This window comes from Poecilia mexicana, unplaced genomic scaffold, assembly GCF_051168715.1.
Source record: "Poecilia mexicana isolate PSO_F unplaced genomic scaffold, ASM5116871v1 scaffold_6, whole genome shotgun sequence".
Classification (NCBI taxonomy): domain Eukaryota; kingdom Metazoa; phylum Chordata; class Actinopteri; order Cyprinodontiformes; family Poeciliidae; genus Poecilia; species Poecilia mexicana.
Genome location: NW_028263375.1, coordinates 1,274,213 through 1,286,802, shown reverse-complemented (window position 1 = coordinate 1,286,802; position 12,590 = coordinate 1,274,213). Strand labels below are relative to the sequence as shown.

The following is a 12,590-nucleotide window of genomic DNA, read 5'->3' as shown; positions in this document are numbered from 1 at the left end:
GAGGTGGTGAAATTTACATAACTGATATGCAGCAATCAAACCTGTCAATGTGGACCAGAATCTGACAAATGTTCCTGACACTATTATTGAATCTGTGCCACTAAGAATTAAGCCAGTTCTGATGGCAAAAACCCAACAGGAGCTAGATGTACCTATAGGTAGAAAGTGTTTTAGCAACTGGAATAAGAACCTGAACTTGACTGCATTGTCTAATAACTACAATGAATGAAATTAAAGATGTACATTTATGTACGTCAATTTGAATTAAATGAATAAAGTGACTGCTGCTTGGAAACACCTTACAATCAAACTTGACTGCTACATGCTGGCAGTTATCAGTAAAGTAAGAGTCCTCACTCCAGTCCAGCTTCATAAACCAGTGTATCCTGGATGGTAACATAGTAATTACAAAACACACAGAGAGACTCATGAAATGTCGTCAGCACATCTATTAAGGCCTGTTGAACAGTTCTGCTTCAATTCACAAACAGAAATAAAAAAAAAAGACAGAGTAAAAACTATCAACAAAACTCAACCATTTGATCAGATGTGGACAGAAAGGATCAGTAGGAATCACTAGTGTAGCTGTCACATTATAGAGACATGAAGGTACACGTGGATCTCTGAGATGTCCATTAACTCAAAGTGGAAAAGGAGACGCCACTGCAGGGAGGAGATGGAGCACCACTGTGTGGTCGGACGATGTATTACAGGGCTCTGCTAATCTCTGTGTGGCATTCAGGCTTTACACGGTGAGTATGAAAAGCAGCAGCCATGTTTATCCCAGGGTGGATCCCAAAACTCCAAAGTTCTCTCCATTTCTTCTTCAGGAACCAAAACAGGTTGACACATTCAAAAACACAAAAGGTCTTGTGACAGTCAAAGTGCCTTCAAGTGACTTCAAGTGACATGTGGTTCCAAAATCCTGGATCCACAACTGATATGCATGAACAGACTGAGAAAAGAACAGCTATCAGGGAAAATACCTGAACTAGTTCATTTTGGTTACAAACACTTCCTCTTCCATTTCCTGTTGTGAGATTGAAGTTACAGTTACAATGACCGTTTGCCTGCAGGTTACAATGTTTCCTGTGGCCTGACTCTGTTTCCTGCACATTTCAAGATGTGCAGTAAAAAACAATTCATATGATGCTCTATTGAGATTTTTAAAATGACTGCCCTCAAAAGATTAGAAAACAGAAATGGGAAAAAAAAAAATCAAAAATGTTCCAGCGACGCTGTAAGACGGAGGTTATATATCAACTATGCTGCCCTTGGTTTAACAGTTATTTACTGCCCAGAAAAACTATCAGCTCATCAAATTATACATGATGCTCAAGCCAAAGCATGAGCATTTCTGCATTTAACCTACCAAACGAGTCAACGACAGAGATGTTCAAGGTGAAAACATAAACTGTTCATGTCCTTTTATCATACACTTGTTTACCTTTGATATTCTAAATTATTTTTTTTTAAATTACTATTTCTAAACAAATTAGAAGGGACCAAAACCAGGAGACCAAAACTTTGCCTGTGGTGGCTAACGCTAAGGAGATGAACATGGATTTGGAAAAGTCATCACTGATTGCTAAGATTTTATAATGTAGTGCCCTCAAAATACTAGAAAACAGAAAGAGAAAGTTTCTCCACCATTAGTACATTTAGCAGCATGTACACAACTTTGACTGACAGCACCAAGAAACTCCTTCTGGCCCCGAATGGGGATTGTTGCATTTCTTCAGACAGCATAGGGAGAAGGTGGAGGAGATCGATCTTTTCAAAGATTATCCATCAAACTGTCTCCATACGGTGACAGTTGTAACAAATATGATAAAAAAAAACCCTGTTCTTATAAAATCAACTTCAGTCAACTCTATTCAGCCAAAAGTGCACGTGCTTTTTCATGTTCAGGGTTTACTGCTGCATGTGCAGTTCTGAGTTAAAAAATTACATTAACTGGCGTGCTTTAGAGGAAAAGAAAGAGGAACAATATGTGGGAGGAAGTTCATCATGTGGCAACATTCACCATGAAAGAGCAACTTTTAAAGTTCCTGTTGAAGAAGTTGAGAAACAGAAATACATTTTCTAAGTTTCTCTATGGATGGAAAACAGGGGAAAGAAGGAGAGAGCTGGATTATGTACTGGAGTCACAGAAAAGACAAAAAAAAAATAAAATAAAATAAAATAAAGTTGGGGAAGAAATGGAGAACAGGTTTCCATAAAGTTGTGGAGCTTTGGGATCATTGGGATCAGGTGGTTCCCTTTGTCTCCAGGTTCAGGAGAAGTTTGTTCATCACTGATGAAGTCTTCAGACAACCTGCACTCCTGCAGGCTGGACGGTCCAGTTCTTTCGGCAGGTTTACTCAGATGAAGGACTTTGACCCGAGTCCAGCAGGAACTGTTCAGTCCAACAGTCTGGTCCAGGTAGAAAAGAGCTCAATGTTTCAGCTCACCTATCTGTGCTTATTACTGTCCAGTTCTAGAAGACAGCAGCTTATCTGCAGCTACAGCAGCTGAAGCAGCAGCTTCTCCACCAGATGCAGGAAATATTTGCAGAAAGCAGAAGAACCGGCAGGTCCAGTGTGAAACAATTACCAAAGAAACAAACCTGAACTCAAGCATGTATAGGAATGTGTTTATGGGCTGGTAAAACCATGTTCCAGTTGGTGTCTTAAGTTAAAATAATCTGTATAAAGCAATCATGGCACAGTAAAAAAAAAATGATTTTAGACATTGTTTTTAGTACCATCACCTTCCTAAAATAGTGGCATTAGTGGGTTTTTGCCAAAAGATACCAGGCTCATCCACCCATATCCTCCACCCCCTTCCTCTCTGCAGTGCTGGAGCTAGCATAGCCTGTCATGAATGCTAAGGCTAGTTAGCACAGCCAATGATAACGGCAGATAAATGATTATTCTTTAAAGGTATGTCGTTTCTCTTCCATTAGGCAGCAAGTACTTGAGATTGACAGTGGTAAGACCCTCCTCATGATTCTGATTGGTTGTTTGGGGTCAAGAGCGGTGCATTTCTTCAAATGGCAATAAGCACAGGGAGGAGATGATCGATCTTTTCACAGATTATCTGTCTCGAAACAAACTGTCACAACATGGTGACAGCTTTAACAAATGTAATGTAAAAGGCTTTTATAAAAATAAAATTACATACAGAGCTGATGCTTATGCACTCACACCCAAAAGGTGATACTTCGTTTGGTTTTGACTGATATATTTCTTGGCAGCCAGAGGTTTCAAACTTCTTTTGTTTAGTAATAATGGAAACCACTGAGCTTTCTGGGACCTTCCAGACTTTTGAAATGTTTTATGTATCCTTCTGCAGATGTGTTTGACTTCATCGCTTGGTTTCTGCTCTGATTTGCTCTATCAGCTTCTATAGACATGTGACCCACTCCAGATGATGTTGGACTGCAGAAACATCTCAAGGATGACCAATCAGATCTAAAAAGGGTGTGAATATTTTTGCAAGTATTATGTTTACATTTACTGTAATTTTTTTTAATATGTGAAAATATAGGTTTGTTATTATGGGCTGTTTACTATGGCTCATATTGGATGATAGTGTAGCCTTTCATCTTACTACATGTGGAGAAAGGTAGGGGGTGCTAATAATTTCTGGTGGCAGTGGAAATGAGGGAGGGGGGATTTTATACATCATATCAGGACAATATGAAACCTTTGTGACGGGATGGCAGCTGGGTGCAGTGTGTTGCTTCTACCACAATTTGCACCAAACACCAGAACATGAGAGCCAGCCAGTTGACTGGTTGGTCAGAGGAAAGCTGTGAACTGGACCTTAAGGAGCTGGAAGAAGTTTTGACATCTTCACACTTCGTCCCTTCTTCTGCCATTTTGAATGTGTAGAATATTTTTGTCAAACCTTGGTATTCTATATTTGTTTATCATTTTAGTTAAATAATCACAACTCAATCAGATAAATCTTTCTAAAAACCCTGAAATCTTAATTCACAGTGTTATCTCACAACTTTGTCTCACTCTATTACTCTTTTGCTTAGGTTCTTCTGATCCTCAATCAGGTTTGTTGACTCAAAATATGACATTATGAACCCTGAATACAACAAAAATAACTCTGTGACCTCCTGCTGGTAAATATTATTTATTGGAGTCATCTATTCATATCTTCTGACAGAGACTATGAGCAGAATATGGAAAATGACTTTGGATTTCTGGTAGTCGAAGCAGATTAAGACGATTCCTCTGGTTGGAACCAAACACTCAGCGACCTGTGAGACTGAACTACCTGAGAAACCCCAACTTCAGCAAAACCCGGCTGTACTGATCCACCGGACCGGAGGAAAACCAAGGAACACACAACTCTTTTCCACCATGCATGGTGGTTTCAGCTGAGCATGGGGGCGATCAGTTTTAAACCAAAATATGCAGTAAATGCAAAGATTAGCCTTAGTTATGATCAATTTCAGAACAGTCTTGTGTCAATGTGTTTAGATGTTCTTCAGTCAGGAACACAGAAGGCCTTCTGATGGAGGGCTCCCATGTTTGGGAAATGTTTCACTCCTCCAGTCTGGTCAGCCAACACTGGCTGTCAGTAATTGTTGCACACTGTTTCTTTAAGAAGTAGACCACAAACAACAAAGTATAAAAGACAGAAAAAAATTTAAACAAAAACAGAAAAAAATTTAAACAAAAACAGAAAAAAATTTAAACAAAAACAGAAAAAAATTTAAACAAAAACACATGGTCCTCTAAAACCTTTAGAAACTCCTCCTGTTGTGTCATGTTGTCTTGTTGCACCAAAGCGACACGTCATCACCGTGGCAACAGGAACTCGGTTCATTTCCAGTTGGGAAAAAAAAGGATCCGTCACATTATTCTCTAATGTGACAGAAAAGGTGACCACTGAGATTAATTTATGTTGTAAATTTGGATCTTTTCTTTTTCAAGCGTCTCTTTTTGAATGCCTCAATATTTTTCTGTTTAACGTTATAAAAAAAGTCTTAATAAAAGTTCATTAATTTGTTCTCGAAGTGCTTGATTCCCTTCAGAGCGTTGGGAGGTGAGTGATGACAGAAACTCAGATCAGGAAATGAAGGAGCTTTTCATGTCCAGCAGCTCTAACCAGATCGTCTCCGTTTCAGGCAGAAACATTTCTACAAGGTAGCAGCAGTAGAGAAACAGAAAACCAACAGAGGCAGCAGTTCTGCATGCTGCAGAATCATTCTGGGAATGAAACACGGAGAGAACATGGAGAAATGCAGCAGCATTTAGAAGCTCATTGGTTCCTGTTGAGGCTCACAGACAGTTTGACACACAGTGAAGCACGGCGGTGTTGGCGTCATGCTGCGGGGAGGTCTCTCATACTGCCAGGTGGACTTGTTTAAAAATAATTAGAGGCCATGTTGTTTTCAAGTCTCTGTTAAAAAACTTTTCAGTGGATTTTGACAGTGTGAGCTTGTTTTCTATTTTATAATTATGTTGCATTTTTAAGTATGTCTTATTCTGCTTTTAATGTTTTCTTATATTATTATTGTCTCGGTTTTATAAATAAAATGGACTGGTTCAGAACGAGACAATCCCAGAGGTGACGGAGTGGCCGTCCATGGATTGCCCGATCCAGAAAAACGCATCAAACTGTGGCTTCTGTTAACAGGATTCCTGCTGAATCAGTGACTGATCTGGTTAGTGGTTCTGTTTTGGAACCAGCGGTCCGGTTCCCAGCTGAGCAGGAGGTCCGGTTCCCAGCTGAGCAGCAGGTCCGGTTCCCAGCTGAGCAGCAGGTCCGCTCCATGCAGCAAGGGCATGAAGCAGCTCTCTCAAACATTTGTTCAGTGATTCAGTTCTGCAGAAACACTAAACCTTGCAGAGTATTTTTGGTCCTGTTTCTACTGCAAATGTTTAAGTCCACCTGAAATGCAACAAAACTAACTTAAAAACAATCCTCTCAGCAAGATAAAGAGCTTGTTTTCAGTTAATAATTCCTTAAAATAATAATAAAAAAGAAGCACTAGTTCCGCTAGCAGATTATTTCACTTATAAAATGGAAAAATGTCTTTTTAAGGAGTTATTGACCTAAAACAAGCTGCCATGTCACTTCAAGTGCATTAAAATATTAGAACTAGGGAGCCAACAATAATACTTTGTAAGATTTAGTGTTTTTGTAGTGAAAGCAGAGAGAAATATTTTTGCAGTTTCTACAGTAAATGTTGGGGGGGAAAAAAGCTGATCCATTTCTGTCCAGGGAGATTCAACTACATGTTTTTCCCCGTTTTGCTCTGGATGGGCGCACTCCCCAAAGTTTTTTTTGTTTTGTCTCATTTTACTCACCCTTTTAAAACACTCTGCTATAATCCCCAACACAGCTATATATTAAAGTATCTGTAAATCAATGCAAAAGAGAAGCCTGTTGCCAAGGTAGAGAAAGTGCTGTCGTAAAACTTCTTGAAATGGAAGAATAAAATGAGCTTTTTGCTTTTCTCCTGCTGGCACCGGCAGCCTGCAGAGGCCCGATGCTGGTAACTGATGCAGTCGGCGTTGCATCTGCAGAGCCCTGCTGCACGGTTCGGGGTTAAAAAGCACTCATGAGACGTGTGATGGACGGTTTTCACAGTTGATTGGCACCGTTTGGCGACAGCTGCCGGTGCAGACAGGGGCCGCCCGGCTCCCGGCTGCTTTAATGGCAGTTATGGTGAGATGATTCTGCAGCAGAGAGCTCCTGTCCCACCCCCCTCGGTGCTCAGCATTGCTGCAAACAAGGCACTGGGAGAAAAAAACCAACGCTGACGGAGGAGGAGAGAGGAGGGCAGCGGAGCTGAGCTACAGCAGCAGCAGCACCACCCTGCTCCTGTCCTGATGGAACGTCAGGCCTGACTGAGCAGATGTGTCCATTCATTGGGAGAATAAAAAGAAAGTGCAACTCAAACATAAGCCCCCCCCCCCCCCAAAAAAAACACACACACATAGTTTATATCCCTGAAGATTCCTCCAAAGAGATTTGGCATACTGCGGTTCTACACCGTGCGGTTGGTTGTTTGGGAAGGGGCGGGATGGGTCAGCCAATCACAGTGTTGGCGGGGTCCGACAGTCTGGCTGGATCCGAGCTTCATTCTGTCAGAGTGGGTTACCTGGGATCACATGACGCAGAACAAAGACACAGAGTCAGAAACGACCTGCTGACGTCTTCAGATACACATCAGTTCAAACACTGGAGGGTGTGCTTCTACGACAGGAGGTTGTTCCACAGAGCAGAGGAGAGTTTGGACTGTATGAACATTTCCCCCCAGAACTCTCTGACCTTCACACTGAACTGACAACCTGTTCTCTCCCTTACCAGTGGTGGCACTGCACCAGAAATGGAAGGAATCGGCACAAAAACCACTGAAGAAGAGACTGAAATCTGCTTCGTTCTTCAAGGAATATAAAGCCAAATGGAGCAGCATCAGATTTTAGAGGTTGGAGGATTCCTCTTTTCAGATCACGTCTTTTCTCTTGCTAATGCTAGATAAGTTTGTCTTCTTTTTATTTACCCATAATGCCTTGCGCTAGTTCATTTGTGTTCACACAATGCACTGAACTGCAGCAGAGTTCACTTCAACTGAACCGAGATTAATCTGCATCATGTAATATTACGTGTTAAATGTTTCTTATTAATCGCATGCGTCAACATGCAGAGCCCTAAAACATAAACATACATAAACACGATCAGTGTAAACAGCTCAGTTCGGAGCTTCATCAACAAAGTAAAGTCTGCAGAATTTTGGAAAATTTACAGTAAGGATGGGTGTAACATAACAAAAAGTGGAAATGCAATGAACTTTTATTTTGCTGACAGGAGCCTGTATCCCACACTCAGCAGCTCCTGCTGCAGTGGGCGGAGTCACAGCTCAGCATCTGCTCTGGACTACACAGTGGAAACGCTCACAGAAACGGACGAGACAAGAGAAGGTTCCAGGAACAGAATGGACTGCTCAGGGCCTCCTGGTGGGTCAGCGCTTCCGCTCTGGGTAGAAGGTTACCTGTGCAAAGGAAGCTTTAATCTGCCGGGTGCTCCGGACACGATCTGTTCACCTCAAACCACTCGTCGATACAGCTGGAACACAATCAGAGCAGAACATTTACTCACAGCATGTTATGTCATTAAACCTAGCAGAAACGCATGGTGTAAGCTGTTGGATGATTCTGCACCATGTGGTGCCACATGTCAACTTTTACATTTTAAGATGTGTAATGAAGCATAATGTGTCATTTCTGGAGTCTGGCGACGTTCATGTGAAAGAACAAGGACTAAAAACGAGCTTCCCACCCTTTGTGATAGATGCAGAGGCAGGGCAGGCGGGCGATGGTGTTTCCCTGCTGCAGCTCCTCCAGGCAGATTGCACATTCTCCTGCATCCTTAGGCAGGACGTCCTCTAGTGGCCAGAACACACACAACAGCACAGGCATGAGGAAGAATGATGGCACCATTTCTAATGCCATCCATATTGAAGAACTGAGATGAACGCTGCTGAATTAAAGGGACAGTGCAGCAGTTCATTCCATATTATTATGAAAGGTAGATCATCACAAACCAGGAAATATGAACTGTGAGCTGCAGGCGCCTTGAATGAAATATGTAGTTTTTTGCATATGCAGTCAGTGAAGTAACCACATCCTGCCTGCTGCTGGCAGAGGGAGCAGGTTACTGCACAACGTTTTCCCCTGATGATTAAATGGAGGTATTCATCATTTTAAAAAACTGATAAATTAGTCTTATATTAGAAATATGTCTGATTAATGTCAGCATAGTTCCTCCAACTTGATCCTTGGTAAGTGCAGAATATGCATCAACTGGCAGTAGTGAGGTTAACCATTAATTGTGATGAATCGATTATAGAAATAACCATCAACTTTAGTAATTGAATAATTGCTAACTAGAGTATACAGAATAACATGCAATCTGCTAAAATAACACAGATTGAGCAGCAGTTAAGACAAAACTTTACAAATATATACATTTATGAAAAGTATGCACAGCATGCCAGCCCCCCACAATTACTCAATGGATCACCAGAATTATTGGTAAAATCATTGATTACTAAAATAATTGTTGGTTGCAATCCTATGTGGGATACATACAACACTTTGGCTTCATTAAACCCAGGGCAGCGGCCCTTTGTGTGGCCTTTGTTCATTAGAAGTTGGACAAGAAGTTGGGGACAGAGAGCAGGGAAATGGTTCAGGTCCAGGAATCAAACTCACACCTGTAGCCTGGTGTTCCTGCTCTACCAGTGAGCCACAGGGCGCCCCAACCAACACTATAGTCAGGACAAATCTTGATTGTTTTCAGCTAGTTTTAAGGCCACACATTTTAATTTTTTTTTTATCAAATAAATGAAGTAGTATCATTTATAGTAGTAAAAAGTACAGCCAGCTTTAGCCCCATTGTCATTGTGAAGTGGCTGACAGCAAACTGAATCATTCCTTCACATTTCATGACATGTTGTTAGGAATAACATTTTATTGAATCATAATGATGGATTGTCTGTTGCTGCTGAATGATAGATCTATAGAGCATGGACTGCACCCACACTGCTAAAACAAATAAAATGATTTGGAACTGGTTTATTCACTTTAACTTCAGCCATCACACTAACTAGTTCAATACTCAACAGTAACCCCCATGTTGCTCGCTGCTACTCTTTATGCATGCTTTAACTGCCCACATATGCTGGCATTTCCCAAAGGTCAGTGAAGGTCTCACTGATTTACCAGGATGGGTTTAAATGTCCTCACAAATGTGTTCATACCCTCAGTTTAATATTGTGGCTTTGAAGACCACAGGAACCCCCCCGCTAGCCCTATTTCCAGTCAGAGTGGCAAGTGTGTGTGTGTGTGTGCGTGTGTGTGTGTGTGTGTGTGTTCCTATGAGTGAGCCCCTCCCACTATGAATAGCATTGGTCTGGCTCTTAAGTGGAAGTCAGCATGTGCACCATTAAACCCATCACCTGCAGCAAAACACACAGAGTCATTAGGGCTGATCTTATGTAACCGTGGATTAACCCACATACGCCGGCAAAAGCTTGTTATTATGGGCTGGAGCACATGGCATCCAGCTCACTGAGGCCAAAAGCATCTATAATGCACAGAGTCTGCAGTGGATGAGACTGTGGGTAAACACAGACTGAAACCAAATCTTTGTGCTTACTACATAGAGGTGTGTGTTGACTTAATGCCAGAACAGAAACATTACCTTAGAGAATCCAGTTTTACTACACATCAATCTGAGAAGGGTCATACAGGCTGGTTCAGAGTTCATCAATCTACAACAAAAGTGATGTATAAGGGGGAAAAAAAAACACCTCGGACTAGGAGTGGATGTCCCAGCAAATTCAATCATGCATTGATCAGAGTAACCCAAGAGCTTCATGTCAGACTCTGCATGCCTCAGGTAGCATGCTCAAGGGTCAAACTCATGACCAAAAGAGTACGGCTGCTTTGGAAGTCCGGCCAGGAGAACGTCTCTTCTTTTTAAAAAGAACACTGCAGCAAAACATTGGTTTGCCTAAATCATAGTTAAAAAACACCAATGTTCAATTTGTTCTGCGGCCAATGGACCTGGACAAGGACCTGGGCACCTTGCAAGCTCTGAGTCTACCATCATCTCCTCTGCATATTCTCTAGCAAAATGTGAAGCAACCTGAAGCTTTTCATTTAATAAGACAATGATTCCAAACATATTGTGAAACTTAAGACTTATCAAATGACCTTCAATCACCCTTAGTTTATTCACACCAGGCCTGGACCTAAAGAGGGCATTAGTTTTTTCTCTGGTGGTTTTTGCTTTCATATTGTATCTTTTGCAAATGAACTATTCCTTGTAAATACAGCTGTACAGGTGACAACACAGGTCTGTATTCACACCAGAGGCAAACTGCACCAGAGTTGCTTCCTTGTTTGCTCCGCATATCCACACTTGCACAACAGGTCCAGACCAATAAGGAAGCAAACTTTGGTCGGTTTAAAGCAGACCTAAAGTGGTAGATGTGAATACACCCTTACGTTCCAGAGAAGATCTTCTCTGATCCAGTATGGTTGATCATCAGAAAGGTGAGGGATCAGTCTAAAACGGAGCAGGATGACCTTGTTCATGTTCTGAAGACTTAGAATCAGAAACATGAAGAACAACACTGGAGATATGCATCTTCCTCATGGACTGAAATCTGGCCTCCTGTTGCAATGTAGGCCTGTGTCAGCTTCACCAGTGAGCATTTAAGAGTCATCCAGAGGAAAACTCTTTGTGTCACCTGAGGCAGACCACTTTATGGTGCAGCTCATTAAAGCACAAGATGCAGTAAGAGCAAACTTGAGTTCTTTGGTTGAGAACACTGCCTGCTGTGTTAGGAAAATGACCCAAAATCAATCACCAAGGCAACAATGAAGTTTTTATAGAAGAATTACAGAAAGTCCTTGAAGTGACTGAGCCAGTGTCCAGACATCTATAGTGCTGAGGATTCTGAGACCGAGGAGAATTTTAATGTTTGATTGCATAAGACAACATTTCAGTTCATTATCCATCCATCTATCCATCCATTTTCTTCAGCTTATCCGGGGTCGGGTCGCGGGGGCAGCAGCTTCAGAAGGGAGGCCCAGACTTCCCTCTCCCCAGCCACTTCTTCCAGCTACTCTGGGGGAACCCCAAGGCATTCCCAGGCCAGCTGAGAGACATAGTCCGTCCGGCATGTCCTGGGTCTTCCCTGGGGCCTCCTCCCGGTGGGACGTGCCCGGAACACTTCACCGTGGAGACGTCCAGGAGGAATCCTGACCAGATGCCCGAGCCACCTCAACTGGCTCCTCTCGGCGTGGAGGAGCAGCGGCTCTACTCTGAGTCCCTCCCGGATGACCGAGCTTCTCACCCCATCTCTAAGGGAGAGCCCAGACACCCTGCGGAGGAAACCCATTTCGGCTGCTTGTATCTGGGATCTCGTTCTTTCAGTCATGACCCAAATCTCATGACCATAGACGAAGGTGGGAATGTAGATCCATCGGTAAATCGAGAGCTTTGCTTTTTGACTCAGCTCTCTCTTTAGCATGACGGACCAGTACAGCGCCCGCTTCACGGCAGATGCTGCACCAATCTGCCTGTCGATCTCCTGCTCTCTTCTTCCCTCATTCATGAACAAGATCCCGAGATACTTAAACTCCTCCACTTGGGGTAGGACATCCCCCGCTGACCCAGAGAAGGCACTCTACCCTTTTCCGGCTCAAGACCATGGCCTCGGATTTGGAAGGACTGATCATCATCCCGGCCGCTTCACACTCGGCTGCGAACCGTTCCAGTGAGAGCTGCAGATCACGACCTGATGAAGCTAATAGGACCACATCATCCTTCAAAAAGCAGAGATACGATCCTAAGGCCACCAAAACGGATCCCTTCAAGACCTCAGCTGCGCCTAGAAATTCTGTCCATGAAAGTAATGAACAGAATCAGTTCTGGTTCAGTTCATTATTAAAAAACAAACAAACAAAAAAACACCTCGTTGCACATTACTGTTAATATCAATCATTGACAGTCAATGTACTGTAAAGGTCTCACTAAGTAATTGAAGGAATAAATATGGACCA

The 12,590-nt window shown here is 42.4% G+C and overlaps 1 protein-coding gene across 2 annotated transcripts in view; it reads right to left on the bottom strand.

Annotated features, from left to right (window-relative positions):
* Positions 1–431: 431 nt before the first annotated feature.
* The window catches only part of znrf2b (zinc and ring finger 2b), a 31,788-nt gene continuing 19,629 nt past the window's right edge, over positions 432–12,590 (bottom strand). The window contains exons 3-5 of one of the 2 annotated variants that reach the window (XM_014986348.2): positions 8,293–8,398; positions 8,006–8,079; positions 432–7,114 (exon numbers count right to left, since the gene is read on the bottom strand). In XM_014986348.2, coding sequence (XP_014841834.2) covers positions 8,022–8,079; positions 8,293–8,398 — 164 coding nt within the window. In that variant the 3' untranslated portion in view covers positions 432–7,114; positions 8,006–8,021. Of the gene's footprint in view, positions 7,115–7,522; positions 8,080–8,292; positions 8,399–12,590 lie in introns of those variants that run through there. The other variant, XM_014986339.2, reaches the window with a different exon arrangement.